The 16,276-nt window shown below is 40.1% G+C and overlaps 1 protein-coding gene across 18 annotated transcripts in view; it reads right to left on the reverse strand.

Annotated features, from left to right (window-relative positions):
* The window catches only part of KIF1A (kinesin family member 1A), a 2,189,582-nt gene that overhangs the window by 970,353 nt on the left and 1,202,953 nt on the right, over positions 1 to 16,276 (reverse strand). For all 18 annotated transcript variants that reach the window (XM_044071047.1, XM_044071036.1, XM_044071035.1 and 15 more), the window contains one exon: positions 7,754 to 7,934. In XM_044071047.1, the coding sequence (XP_043926982.1) occupies positions 7,754 to 7,934 (181 nt within the window). The remainder of the gene's footprint in view (positions 1 to 7,753; positions 7,935 to 16,276) is intronic.

Raw genomic sequence — 16,276 nt, forward strand, 5'->3', positions numbered from 1 at the left:
TTAAGGCAATGAATCAGTTGTGAAGTTTGAAGTATGTTTATACATTTTTGAGTGTAGGTGTTACATTCATTAATATTTGAGTAGAGGATTATTTTTTATTCTGTTCTTTTTTTATCTACATCATTTCATATAGATTAACTGTATTAATGATTTGTTCTTATATTTGGAAGAAATACGTGGTTAATAATTAGGAAAGCACTTAATATTTATTCAAATATGTAGTGTGGTTTATTATTTGGTGTACTTTTATTTTTGCCTTTAACTATAAATAATTTATATTTAGAAATGTTAAATGAATATTATATATGAAATACTCAATATAATATGTGCATATCTATCATTAACTAATGAAGATTTGAAACTACAGTATGTGATATTATAGTATAAAGACCTTTTTATACACTTCATATAGCATTCGAAGAAATGTTATGTATAGAGTTACTCTATGTTCTTTTTGTATTTGATAAAATTACTAAATATATGTAAAAATAAATAAATTAATAAATGAAAATGAATATACCTCTAAGGCATTCCTTGTAAAATATTTGGCGATATTCTACTGGGACTTCATTGTTACCAGAAAAAACACAATTTAGAAAGCTAGTCTGATATGAGTTGTAGCTAAATTTATGGATACTTTCCTGACTGAAATAATTTTAGTGTATATGGGAACTGTTGGGGGTAAATGACTCAAGATAGAAAGCATTCAGAATAAGGAATGTCATCCCAAACAGACCTGTGAGTTTTTTTTCTTAACTTTCTACCAAAAGTACTGTATCACAAAGGAAGAGTGCATGTCACCTGCTTAGGCTTCAGGAAGGCCTTTGACATGGTATTACATAAAACATTACTGATAATTTTAGACTGGCTTTGTATGCATCTAACAGTGGCAGTAAATAGAAGATATTTGTTAGAACACAGAATGCAGAGGGTTATAATAAATCAAGATCTTTCAGCTGAAAGAATGGTGACCACTGGAATACATCATAGGTCAGTACCGGGATCAGACTTTTTCCATACCTGTGTAAGTAACACTTGGAAGAAAAGGCTTACATTTTATGGATGACACAAAAATTTGCAACTAAGGTTCATAGGTTTATAGGTGTTTACTAGGCTAATGTCCACAAAGGTCATTTTAAGCCTAGCCATACATCCCAAATCTCTGACAAGTTCTGATACCCTTGATAAGTATAAGTAGGGGCTTGGGAGGTGAAACATTTACAAGCAGGGGCCTGTGAAACGAACCATTGACAGCCTGCCTGTGTCCATTAGAGACATAGGTGTCAAACGAGGGATGAATTTCCTGTTCCCCATCCAATTGTCCAAGTTACACTTGAATTGGGATAGGGAGGAACTCCACTTTACATGGATGGGGAGCCTGTTCCAGAGACGGGGTAGTCTCTGGGATATATACCTGTCTCTCCAGCAGGTCCTATTTATATCACAGGTAAAGTGAAAGTCTTTAGAATGGGTAATTCTAATGTCGATATGCAAGAGGTCCATCACAGTCGGGTCTGACAATGCCTTGTATGGCAGGTATAGATCTCCCCTTAACAGCCTGTAGGAGACAGAATACAGGGTTAGGGCCTTGAGGTGTTCTGCATAGGGCATGTTACTTGCACCCTTGTATTCTTTTAATGAGAAACCTCTGTGGATGTTCCATTTGTTCTATATGCCTAGTAAAGTACATACCAAAGGGGGCACTGTACTCAATGAAAAGTCTTATGAATGCCAAAAACAGTGGAACAATGACTTTCCTGGACCTAGGTGCCATACCTTTTTTTTTATAAGTTAGACAACATAGAATGACTTCCTTACTACTGTAGAAACATGATGGTCAAAAGTTATATTACTGTCTATGTGTGTCCCAAAGTCCCTGACTACTGGGTCAAATCTTAGGGGTGTGTAGTCAATAAGATAGTTACCAGGAGTGGATGACTTTCAGAAGGATATTGTTATGCATTTCTTGGCATTTAGTTTTAGTCCTTGGCTCTGACACCAGTTGTTTGTCTGTGTCACCCCTTCCCGAAGAACATTTGTGTTGGTGTGGAATTCAATGACAGCTCCTAATTTGCAATCATTTGCAAATTTGGTCAGCCAGAGTCCACTGACATTGGCTTTGACTTCAGAGAAGTACATGCCAAAAGGGAGTGGTCCCAGGACCAATCCCTGAGGGACTCAGCTTGTGACTGGCCTCTTTGTAGAGGTGGGTCCCCCAATTCTAACTTCCTGGGTCTTGTCTATGAGCCAGTTGGCTACCCTCCAGGTGACATAAGGGTTTATATGTAACCTCTTATGTTTGTCAACAATGCCTTAGTGGGGTATTGTGTCAAATGCCTTGGCCAGGTCAAAGAAGGGACTGTGAACCATTTTGCTCTCAGCCATTACTTTGGTGACCTTCTCAAAGAAGTCCTCCAGGTTGAGCAGGCATGACCTGCACTTGACAAACAAAAAGAAAATAGGACCAGCATACAAGGTACCTTGAAAATAAATTTATTGATTGAGGTTCTTGAAAAACAGGCCGGTTTCGGAAAATATTTAACAAAGCCTTCTTCAGTGTTTAAAAAACAACAAAAAAGAACCTGTATTTAAATACTCAAGTGAGTCATGTGCTTAATTACATATGCTCATTCAGACCTGGCTTAAAGAGCCCACCAAGTTTAATAATCCATTTTTTCTCCATAGAATTTAATAAATTATTCCAACCTGATTTGTTATGCCTGGATCTTCTAATTTTATCAATAATGGTAAAACTAAAAGTAGCCTTTGGATGTACAAAGAATGTTTATATAAAGCATTGGTGTCTCTCGTGTCTGATATCACTAAAGTGTTCAGAGATTCGAAGCTTCAAGGGTCTGGAGGTTTGGCCAATATAGAATGCAGGACATGTGCATTTGGCCAAATAAATGACCCAATCTGAGGAACAGTTAGCAAAAAATGTTATATTGAATACTTGAGGGGTGTTTTGACTGCTGAAACTGGTGGTTTTGAGTATGATGTTACAATAGATACAGTGTCCACAAGGGAAGCAACCAATTAATGGATCCCCTGATAATGTGGTCTGGATACTTTTGGTACCTTTCTTCTCAAGATGTTTAAAGTGATTAAAAAAGGCAGATAGATTTTTGACTTTCTGAAAGGAAAACGAACATCTGTCTCCAAGAATGTCCTGAAATCGAGGTTCACATGTTAATATGTTCCAATTATGTTGAACAATTTGCATCAACATGTTGGTATTCCAACCATATGTGGTGATAAATCTAGGTGTTACTGAAGGTGATTTGTGTCTAGTTTTGTAATGAAGCAATTCAGTGCGTTCCATCTGGTCAACTGTGTGTTTGGTATGTAATAGTTGACCCATTTTATACCCACAGTCATGGAATCGATGTACTAAATCATCTCTGAAGTGTCTATAAGTGTGCTGATCAGAACATATGTGTTAAATGCACATGAACTGTGATTTGGGAATGTTTTTGCAGATGTGAGGAGGATGAAAGCTGGTTGCATGGAGAAGTGAATTATTTTGGGGGAATTCCCCCAAAATAATTCACTTCTCCATGCAACCAGCTTTACTAGACACAAATCACCTTCAGTAACACCTAGATTCTTGGAGACAGATGTTCGTTTTCCTTTTGGAAAGTCAAAAATCTATTTGCCTTTTTTAATCACTTTAAACATCTTGAGAAGAAAGGTACCAAACGTATCCAGACCACATTATCAGGGGATCCATTAATTGGTTGCTTCCCTTGTGGACACTGTATCTATTGTAACATCATACTCAAAACCACCAGTTTCAGCAGTCAAAACACCCTCAAGTATTCAATATAACATTTTTTGCTAACTGTTCCTCAGATTGGGTCATTTATTTGGCCGAATGCACATGTCCTGCATTCTATATTGGCCAAACCTCCAGACCCTTGAAGCTTTGAATCTCTGAACACTTTAGTGATATCAGACACAAGAGAGACACCAATGCTTTATATAAACATTCTTTGTACATCCAAAAGCTACTTTTAGTTTTACCATTATTGATAAAATTAGAAGATCCAGGCATAACAAATCAGGTTGGCATAATTTATTAAATTCAATGGAGAAAAAATGGATTATTAAACTTGGTGGGCTCTTTAAGCCAGGTCTGAATGAGCATATGTAATTAAGAACATGACTCACTTGAGTATTTAAATACAGGTTCTTTTTTGTTGTTTTTTTAAACACTGAAGAAGGCTTTGTTAAATATTTTCTGAAACCGGTCTGTTTTTCAAGAACCTCAATCAATAAATTTATTTTCAAGGTGCCTTGTATGCTGGTCCTATTTTATTTTTGTCTGAATACTTTGCTCTTTGGGACCCTGCAGCTGCCTCACTCGCAGAGGTTGCACTATTTGGAGTTTCCTGCACTTGACAAAACCAAATTGGGTTGGCTACAATGTCTGGAGGTTTACTATGTCATTACTGATCATTTCCATGATAATTCTTTCCACTGCTTTGCACATGAGACTAGTGAGACTTATGGATCTGGACTTTCCAGGGATCTATAGATGGCCCACCTTTGTGCAGAGGAATGACTATTGCTGTTCTCCATTCATGAGGCACAAAGCCTGTTTGGAGGCTGCAGTTAAATAGTAATTCCAGATGGCCTGATAGGTCAAAATTCATGCTATTTAGAAGGCATCCTGGAATATTGTCAGGGCACATTGATGCAGTGTTCTTGGCTTTCTAGAGAGCATTTAGGACCTCCCCCTCAGGAGGGGCAGTTATATTTAATGGTATTTCCTGAAGCAAGGTTGATGGAAACAGAATGGTAAAGTTGGAGCTGAATTTATCAACCAGGAGGTTTGCTATATTTTCTGGCTCAGTATAGGTGGCTCCATTTACAATGAGCTCTGCACACAATTGTGTAATGCCTTTGAGGTTGTGGAGATAACTAAAAAATACCTCTTTGTTGTCCTTGGATTGGGAGGCCAAATTTACATCAGATTTGGCTTTGGTAAACTTTATTGGTCCTCTGAGTTGTTTGTTTAGTTTGATGAGAGTCCTTTTATCATACTAGGTGCTGTATCTTCTAATTTTTGCCATGATTTTCTACCTTCTTTTATACAGCCTATTGATTTTGTGATCCTACTAGGGTGCCGCATTTTTTGAGTTAGTTCTGTATATCTTCTGGTGGGTACAGCTGCCTCTATACAGCTATTCACATGCTTGTAGAGGTTTCTGAAAAAAGTTCTGCACAGGGAGCAGTGTTCTCAGGGTTTATAGGGGCTTTAAAGTTTGCTAAGTTATCATTTAATAGCAGGAAGTTAGCCTTAGAGTAGTTCCTGCATATTCCAGGGCTAGCTGATGTTCCAGGTTTTATTTTTACTTCAAAGGAAACCATTTTGTGGTCTGATCTTACCAGAGAAGAAATTACACTAGGGGCTCTGCAGCATTCTTCCATATTAGTGAGGACCAGATCCAGTATGGTTGCACCCCTAGTTGGTGTACTTATAATCTGTTCCAGGGAGTTTATGTTTACAAAATCCAGGAACCTCTGTGCCTGTACATTTGCTGTCATATAGGATTCCCAGTTAATAGTGTGGCAATTAAAGTCACCCATGAATATGGTATTGGATGGAATGGTGAGTGTTTCCAATAAGTTTAAATACATAGTATGAAGTTCCTGGGTCATAGAGGGAGACCTATAGTTGGCAAGGAAGTGGTATTGGATTTTGCCTATGGTGATTTGAACACAGAGTAGCTCAAGTACATTGCCCTGTTTGACCAGCCTTGAGATACATTTATTTTTGATGGAAACTGAGACACTTCCACCTTTAATCCATGTCTGTGCAGTAGCTGGTCTAAATGTATGGAAGGCATAATAACCTTGCACTGACATAGGTTCATAGGTTCATAGGTTGGTACTAGGCTATCAGCCCTAGGGCCTATACAAGCCTAACCATAACAATTCCCTGGCTATTTCTTCCCACATTATTTACTTTCCTGGACCCCTGTCTAGCAGGGCGACTGACGTGATCCCTGGGGTGAATTTCCTTTCTCCCATCCAATCGTCAAGGTTGCTCTCCACAGCTTTGAGCCATACCTCATTGAAGACACTGACATCAGCATTCTCTAGGGTGAAGAGAGCTTCAAGGCAGTAATGTTTTTTGTTTAGACTCCTAGCAGGTGGTACAAGGGGTGGCAAAAGCAAAATGAAAAAATGCATGGTGAGGTCGACAACTGGTCTGAAACATTGAAACATAGCGCCGCAAGGTCATTACAAGCAATGCAAAATAATGCATGTGAACATCAGAAAATAAACATCCAGACAAGATACAAGGATGGGGATGTATCAGCAAAAAAAAAGAAAAAAAAAAAGAAAAAAGCAAGGCACCTGGGTACTCATCAAATGACTGAAGATAAGCAATAAGTGTGAAATAACATTAAGGCAGACTTAGCGAATACAGGAATAGATAAGAGAAAACATCACCAATAGTAGATAAGCAGTTTTTATCACTTGTACTAACCAGCCTGTTAACATCTCAGTATTGAGCCTAATCTCTGCAATGACAGGTGCAATTCAGAGTGAGCTAACAAGAGTTGCATTCTGTCTATGTCAGAAGCCTTTTAAGGACACAATAAAATGATTTAATATGTACATTCTCAAAGAAAGGAGGTGAGCTTATAGCAGAAGCTTTAAAGAACCTCAAAGGAATCCGAAATCCACAGAGCCCAGTAAGTCAATATAAAAACATATAAAGAAAGGAACCAGTATAAATAGGATGGGTTAACAGAGAGACAAGACGTGCCATTTCATTGAAGAAGTTGCTGATGGCTGAAGTAGCCTTCTTGAAGAAGTACCAGGATTAAAAACTATGAATAAATTAAAGAATGCTTGACTCAGAAAGCACACATCTTTATAAGAACTAGGTCATGACATAAACTATTGAACAATTAGGAATGGCATCTTATCCAGTAAATTGTGAGCACATTATGTGAACAATTATCTTCATTCTCTGCTTCCAGAATTAAGTTTTATAAAATTATGGAGATCATATTCTGGGTCTGTAAATGCATGGATAATCTGTATACCATGTTCATAGTTGGTTACACCAATTATAAAATATAATTTGATGGGAAACAAATAAAACATTCACAAAGAAAACACTAAGACATTTCTATTTTATATTTAAAAATGTAAAAATATATGCAATATATTGTTTCTTTAAGTCTGCTTCAACAACCATACAATTGGCTGAATCTAAACTATTTTACAACTCCAATATTTTGAGAACAGAGTTTTTTTTACTGTGTTTGATGCACTGTTATCTTCCCTTATTGCTAAAGTATATACTTAAATGACATTCAAAAATATATTTATTTATTTTATTTGTTTGCCATTTGTTAAAATATGATATAATAGATAATAATATGACATAATTCCCCATAATATGCATTTATGTAAAATACTTCTGAATTTTAAGCTAAAGGAAATTACTGCATCACATGTGTATTGTTCCCTGTCAGGTGTTATGTGCCACCTATTCCTTATTACTAGTTAATTACTACTGTCCATGTAACATGTTTCTGTATGCGCAATGACTACTTTAATTTACTTATTAGTTGGTTATTCCCTAATACACCTCATCATAACATGCTACACTATTATTCTTTCTCTGTCTTTCTCTTTAATAAAGTGTGGAATAAACCCACTATGATAACATTCCAAATGCTTTTTTTGAAATGTCTGAAGTGTCAATGACTGTACACTCTTCCCTCACCTCTGTTCCATTTCCTGCTTCATGTCGATACCCTGCTTTTCCAGGAGCTCCCTTTGAGCAAAAGCCCAGTCCACAGGCTCAGAAGGTGTCTCAGCACATGGCGTCCTCTCCCGTTCCTGCCGTGCCTGCTCTGGGTGTGTGAAGCGGAAAACATGGCTTTTGCCCATGATGATACGATTACCTGCAAAGTGAAGCACACCACCAACATTATAGGCTTTACAGTCATATAACAGCATCTTTAGTCTCAAACACCAGCAATGAGAAACAACAACAATTTAAATGGCTCAATATATTATGCTGTTATGTATTTTGTACTCATGCAAACTAAATGGTTACTTCTAAAAGTTAACACCAACAAATCCACTTTGTACCATCTGTAAACTGAAAAAGCAAGTAAAGTACATTTACTTAAAGTAATTGTTATTGTGATTTGATTTCACTTTTCAGTACAGTTCTTATTGTACCACCCTGGTCAGACACTGATAACCACTGATCACAGTCACATCCTGTGGCCCATAAAGATTGTTATTTCTGTTAGGCATCCTTTTCTCAGGGATCCACATTTCTTAGAATTTCCTGCTACCTAACACATGCTACAGCTAGTTTAAACCCTTGAGATAATCAGATTAATTCTAAGTTTATGGAAAACCACCAGTATTAAGGGACTCCCTCTTTTTCATTGATTAAAAAAAAACACACTTAACATTTACCAGACCTAGCACAGAGGATCAAGACTGTAAGCAATGATAACAAACTTCTTCCTGGAGTCCAGGGTTTGATTCCATTTGCTTATTGTATAACTATGAACAGGACGTTTAACCAGACAGTGTTTTGGAATAATTCAGAAATTGGACTAGGCTCTTCAATGGTATCACTTGACCACATGCCTAGTAACTAGCTATGAAACACATCCATCATAGTCTACTGTCTCACAGTAGAACAAATGTACCCCATCTGGTGGTGTGGAATTCCCTTGGTTTTGTCCTCATATTTCACATTAAGTATTTACCTTATAGGTCAGACTTATTAACATTTATATCATTTTATATTATCTAGTCTACACATATCTCTTGTGTATTGTGCAACACCCCTTTGTTATAAGATGGGTTGCCAACTAACCCACAAACTGGACACACAGTATCAAAGTGGGTGACTCCACATCAGCCAGCAGACCTGTTATCAGTGGGGTGCCACAGGGGTCAGTACTGGGTCACCTACTGTTTGGTATATACTTCTCAGACATTCAGGTCAAAACTATGGGATTGTGGCTGACCAAGTCTGCAGATGACTGCAAACTAGGTGCAATCATTGAATCCCCAAATGATGTCAGTATACTCCAGGAGGGTCTCTCACAGACCCGTAAATGATATATTAGTCACTGTCTCACAATCAATCCAAAGAAATGCATCATCATTCCCTATGAAGCAGTAAGGGACCTAGGATCACAAGTTGACTGCAACTTTAACTTTGACCACGTGTCTACTGTAGTAAGGAAGGCTTTCTACATAGCACACTTGATTAGTAAAGGCATCACCTTGAGAGCAAAAGAGGCTATAATCCTTCTGTACTCAGCACTAGTCTGACCCACAATTCAGTATAATACCTCGTTTGGCATGTACCTTACAAAGCACCTGCAGCAACTGGAGAGACCTCAAAGGTTTTTAACTAAGAAAGTCAAAGGGCTCCAGCATGTGCCTTACACAGACTGCCTAAAGTCCCTGTCACTATACTCCATGTCGTATAGACTTCTTAGGGGAAACTTATGACTGGCCTACACAGCAATCCAAGACCCAAACCGAATGAACTTGCTGCATATCAGTAAATCAAACAGGACTAGGGCTACCTGTTCCAGGGACCTAAACATCGCCCGTGACTTAAATAGGACATGTTGGAGGGACAGATTTATCTCCCAGAAACTGCTGCATGGAACAGGCTACCAATTTATGTGAAACAGAGCACCTCTATGACACTCTTCAAGAGGAACCTGGATGAGTGGATGGGGCACCATAAATTGTTATTGGGGATAGCATTAACAATCCTTCTGGACATGGACTGTCATCACTGAATGCAATCTTAGGTATTGACTAGCATTTTCATGGTATCACATTGGGATGAAACAGCTAGGCTTAAAATGACCTCTGAGTTGATAGCTTTGTAATCTCCTATGATCCTATGAACAAATAAAATGTAGCATTAATTTCTATACAGCTAACTGCAAAGATTTAATAAGAACACCAGCTGTCATTATCTCATGGAGAAACAATTTCATTTTGAAGTGCTTGGAAGAGACTGGGCAGCTGATGATGGTGCCAGGCTATGACAGATACTGTCAGTAATTGCCACAAATAGAATCATGTAAGATCAATTAAAATCATATGTCATTATACTGGTCACTTCATTACGATATCCATAGTGGAAATAATGCTGAAATAGGGCTGATGAGCACATTGTGTTAGTATAAAATAATATATATGTTGTGACATCTCCTCCTCTGGGCCAGTAATCAAAGAGCCTGAATCCTCACCTCTGACCGGTGAGGGATGTTCATTGGAACAAAAATAGGTGCACACATTATTTCCAGATGCAGCTGTCTGCATCAAGCACAATTTCCCTTAAGAGTACACAAGGAACACACTCAGTCCAGGGGGCTGGGTTTCCCTCTCCTGCTATCTCTCCAGGCCTCCAGTAAGACTCCCCATTGGCACAACTGTAGAGTTGAGCCCTCAGCTGTGTGTTCAAGCCAAATCCCTCACCACTCTCTCTGTGAAACTGGTGCTGTCTGTCCCTGCTCCAAGTAACTGACACACGCACTCACTCTATGAGATTTGATTTACACACACACACACACACACACACACACACACACACACACACACACACACACACACACCTGGGAAAGGTTGGCACAGATTTACTAGTTATTCCCCTCTGACCAGACTATAAGGTAGTTACTGCCACCAGACACTCCAAAGCCAGTTACTCTAAGGCTCTTACAAGTGTACCCAATTATACTGAGTGAAATTAATACTAATACAAATGGTAGTGTTTGGCAAATACAGTAAAGCTTGCAGGAGTGGCCACAGTGCCACCAAATAAATATAAGTACTCTCAAAGGTTAAAATATTTTCTAAAAGACTAGCCACAATGAAATGTTTAAATATATTTAATGATAAAGTATTTACTTACAATAAACACCAACGTTTCAACTAATCTCACTATATTTTCCTGACTGATCTAAAGAAGTACTATTCCCTGGTTACTTACTATAGCAAAGCAAGATAAAGTGGGTGAGAGATCCTTCTAGGTCAGACTTCAGTCTCACCTACGATTAAAACGTCATGATATCACATACATCTGGTCACCTGATTTTGGTTCCTACACTATCCCCTTTACTAGCGGCTGCCAGGATTTACCACAGATGTGTTACCTTATACACCTAGAACTGTGCTAAGATCTGTTGCAGCTTCTGGAAGTCATAAAATAATTTCAAACCTCCACCCTTCCACAGTAGCAATTAGTTCACCCCCAACGACAAAATAGAAGGCTTCTTAGTAAAGACTTTTTGTCTCCGGCTGCACTGAGACATGTGAGATACAATATTTTTAGGCCTTAATTAAGTAATTTACAATATTTACGGCCTTAATTAAGTAATTTAATTTCAGGTTACTGGGGCTGGGCTTAACATCTTCTCTTCCAGTATCCTCTGTTACAATACTAATTGCAACAGTTATAATGCAGTTTGTCATAAAGGTGTATCTCTTTTTTCTGTCCAGCAGGACCCACTGTTGGAACACTTTTTAACATAAGCAGCTTTACAAATACATTTTCAACCCAAATACCTGTACAGACCAATTTATATATACAAATGACATATACTTCTTTACAAAGCTCCAGCTAACTATGCTGTGTTGGGGTAATTTATTGCACTGTTCTGACTAGTTTGTTACGTGTGTGTCTCTGCTATCCTTAAACAAAAACAAAAAAAACAAAAAATCTTGCTATTTTCCCACTTTCTATAATTTAAAAGAAAGCTCAGTTACAGAGTTGCTGTTCTGAACTGTTTGTAAGTTTCTTGGAGGCCAGTACTTACTTGGGCTAAAGGGAGGTCTCTGTGTTCACCAGTGGCAGTGGTTAACACTGAGTAGCCTGCCTGTCCCTGTAGGAGTGGTTACTGCCTAGAAACTGTAGTTTTATTGGCCATTTTGGGTCAATTCCAAACTCCTTGATCTCTCTCTCTTAAAACCCTGCAACTCTCTTTTTGCGAGGTCTTGCGCACAGAGCAGCGTCAGGCAGCGCCGCTTAAACAGGTTTAAACTATTCCTGGCTCCACAAAGTCTGCTCTTCACTTTTTCCCTTAGAACTGCTCTAAATCTCAAAATAAGAACTCTATTTTCATTCTAAAGCCCTGCACTTGCTCGTTTAAGTAATCTCATAGGTAAACACTAATAAACTTAAGCACTACACCCTCTTATACTCCTTTTAAGTACTTGCTCCCTATTGGTTCCTTCTGATCAGTCAATAAGTAGTTCCCTATATTACTCAGGCATGTCCAAAGGTCAGTTTCGGGTTTACTCTCCAGTCCAACTGGTGAATCTGGGAATCTTGAAGCAATGTTACAACTGCCTTATGTATACAGACCACTCTCTCCTCCTCCCAACAAGCTCAAATATATGTGAGAAATGCAACTATATAGCCAAATTGGAGGCTGAGCTCTCTCAACCCAGTACTGGCACAGCCAGTCAGGAGGAGAAGGTAACCACACACACCACAAATCCAGTCTCACATAGACCTATTGCATCAGCAAACCAAACACATAAACACACAAAAACATACTCGGAGGCTCTAAATAAAAATCTGCCTAAGCAGCAGAGACCTCCAAAGCAGATATTCAAGCAACCCCTACCATGAAACAATACCCATGTAGCACATAGCTCACAAAGTCAGTGTGCCACACAGTCACAGCCCTTAAGGCTAAACAACACACCTAATACACTTGTAATAGGTGACTCTGTTGTCAGACACACTGACGTCCCACTCACCAAACTGAACAAGGAGAAGGTCACTGTAAGCTGCCTGTCAGGTGCCAGGATCCGCCACATAACACAAGCACTCAGGTCACTCTAAAGCAAGTACAAATATGACCCCGTCATTGTCCATGCTGGTGTGAATGACCTGAGATGTACCTCCCTGGACTACATGAAAAGAGACATAGAGGAGCTCTCTGATCATGTAGCCCAGGCCGGTATGACCCTGACCTTGAGTAGCATCTTGCCCTCACCAAGAATGATGCCACAGTATAAAGACAAAACGATCAATTTTAACAATTGGCTAAAGTATTGGTGTCATTCAAAGGGGATCCAGTGTCTGTCAGCCTGGGATGACATGCTCGACAAGCCACGTTGCTTCGCTAGGGACGGCTTGCACCTATCACCCCTGGGTTTTTGAATACTGGCAAAGGCTCTTGCCTCCCCCATAGTGCCTTTTTTAGGCAAGGCTCAAAAGACAAACCTACCTCCATAGACAACACAAAGAAAAAAAAAACTAAGGGTAATGCTGCTCAACTGCAAAAGTCTAAACCTCAAGATGCATGCACTCGAGACTCTCCTCAGTATGGAGAATATCGATATCTGTGCAGTAACAGAAACCTGGTTCAAGGCTCCCGAGAGCACCCCAGCACTAACAGGTTATACTTCATACCATGCTTTTCGGCCCCAAAACTCGGACCGAACCACAAAAGGAGGGGGAGTAGCCATATTTATCAAAGATACCCACACCTCCTGGTTAGTGGCACGGCATGAAGCATTGGAGACCATCCATGTGCAACTAACAGTGGGCAAAACTGCCTTTCAGTTTGTAGCCTGCTGCAAACCACCCTCCCAAATACAGGAACCCTACTCGGCTTAATGAGAACTCTGGAAAATATGAAGGTCTCTCCAAACACCATTATATTGGGTGACTTCAACTACCCAAACATTGATTGGGAAAACTACTCAAGCCCAAACACCCTTGCCCAACGGTTCCTACAATTTATAAATTCAAATGCTATGGAACAACTGGTCACCACTCCCACAAGAGAGGAAAACATACTGGATCTGGTCATCACCAACATGGGGTCTCTATGACCAGGTATACCCCTCATTGGTAAGATCAGACCATAAACTAATCTCACTGGACATCCATATTCCATCCCCACCCCCAGCCAAGGAAACCACGGTGAAGAACTTCTCAAAAGCAAACTTCACACTTCTCAAAACTGAGGTGGAATCCTTCAAAGCCCCCGGGCCAGTGGAAAATACGGCCCAAAACGCAGAATCCTTTACAAAAGCATTCTATGGACACCTACAGAAATGCATGGAGCATGCTATCCCAAATAAAACCAAGACTCACTCCTCCAAAGGCAGGAGACATGTCTGGTGGACCCTGGCCATAAATAAGCTATACAACACAAGGAGAAAGCTACTACATGATACAGCAAAATCCCAAAAAGAGAAGGCTTCTTTGATCAGTACTAGCAAGAAACTACAATCCCTCATAAAATCATCTAAGGCCAGCTACGAAAGAAAAATTGCACAAGAAACTAAAGATAATCACAAGGCCTTCTTTAGTTGTGTCAGGAACCAGAGAGGCAACTCCCAGATATGCTCTGAGTTAGTGCAAAATGACAAAAAATACACTGAACCCACAGACATTGCAAACATCCTGGCAGAAAGGTTCAGTGCAAACCCCCCCCCCCCCCCAAAAGAGCAAATGTCTATCCCAACAGAGTGTAGCCTTCCTGAGATCACAGATGCACAGGTGAGAGCTGCCCTCTCCAAAGCAAAAAACACAGCATCAATGGGACCAGACTGTGTCCTGGGCTGCGTCTTACATGAGCTCCAAGAAGAACTAAACCCTCATATAAAGTCACTGTTCAATCTCAGCCTTACTACAGGATATGTACCCAAGGAATGGCGTACAGCAACAGTGGTCCCACTCCACAAAGGTGGTGCCACAACAGACCCCAGAAACTATCGCCCTATAAGCCTGACTAGCTTAGTCTGCAAAGCTATGGAGCGTATCATCATGGAAATCATAAACAAAGACATTGGGAACCTCCAGACACTGGATCCTACCCAATTTGGCTTTGTTAAGGGCAGATCTTGCCTCTTGAACCTGGTCAACTTCTTTGAAACAGTTACCAAAGCCATAGATGAAGGGAAGGTAGTCCACACAACCTACCTGGACCTCGCAAAAGTCTTCAGCACAATACCCCACTCGGGCATCATAAATAAGCTCACCAGCTTAAATATCAACCATTATGTCACAAGATGGGTTGCAAACTGGCTCAGGGATAGAACCCACATGGTCAGAATAGCAGGTGCCATGTCAGACTCTAAACCAGTTACAAGTGGTGTCCCACAAGGCTCAGTCCTGTGACCTCTCTTGTTCGGTATATATTTCTTCGAGGTACAGGCTAACACGGGTGGACTATGGCTGACCAAGTTCGCAGATGACTGCAAACTAGGTGCCATAATCGACTCTCCGGCTGACACAAGCATCCTCCAAAAGGGTCTCACAGAGACGGATAACTGGTGCCAGAGCCATGGCCTAAAGCTAAATGCCAAAAAGTGCATAGTCATCCCCTATGGGAAAAACAAAGTGCCCACAAATTACCACATAGGTGGTAATCCATTAAGTACAGAAGAAGTAATTAGGGACTTGGGGACCCAAGTAGATAGCAATCTCTCCTTTGACAATCACTTTGCCAAAGTGGTTAGAAAGACCTTCTATATAGCCCACCTTATCACGAAAGGGTTCACATCTAGATCAAGAGAGGTCATTGTGCCCCTCTACTCATCACTTATCAGGCCCATAATTGAAAACAATGCTCCATTTGGGATGTACCTTACCCGACACCTGCAGCAACTGGAAAGACCCCAAAAGTACCTAACCAAGAGGATCAAGGGACTCAAACAGATGCCCTATGCAGTTCGACTAAAGAAACTCCAGCTCTACTCAGTTGCGTACCACCTACTCAGAGACGATCTGTGTCTGATGTATAAAGCCATGTCCAACCCAGAATTAATGGACATGCTTCACCTCAGGAAATCCAAATCCCTTAGAGCTACACACTCCAGGGACTTGAACCTCAGCACAGAAATAAATAGGACATGCTGGAGGGAAAGATTCATATCCCAGAGGCTCCCCTCACTCTGGAACAAAATCCCAATCCATGTTAGGCAGAGCCCCTCACTGACCCTCTTCAAGAGAAATCTTGACGAGTGGATGGGAGATCGTAAGTTTACCCTTGGGATCTCTTCTGTGTCCCTGCTTGACAGAGGTACAGTAAACTAACATTAAAAGGGCTACCTTCTGTGACCTACTATACAGAGGCACAGTCAACTAATCTAAAAGGGTGGCGAAAGCCAAACACACTCTGGCTAGGCTTATAAATGCCCTAGGGCAGATAGCCTAGTATCAACCTATGAACCTATATGCTATACACCCACTGCCCTACTTCTCCTGGCATAGCTGGCAATACCT

This window comes from Protopterus annectens, chromosome 5.part0 (genome assembly GCF_019279795.1).
Source record: "Protopterus annectens isolate FY-2018-M chromosome 5.part0, PAN1.0, whole genome shotgun sequence".
Classification (NCBI taxonomy): Eukaryota; Metazoa; Chordata; order Ceratodontiformes; family Protopteridae; genus Protopterus; species Protopterus annectens.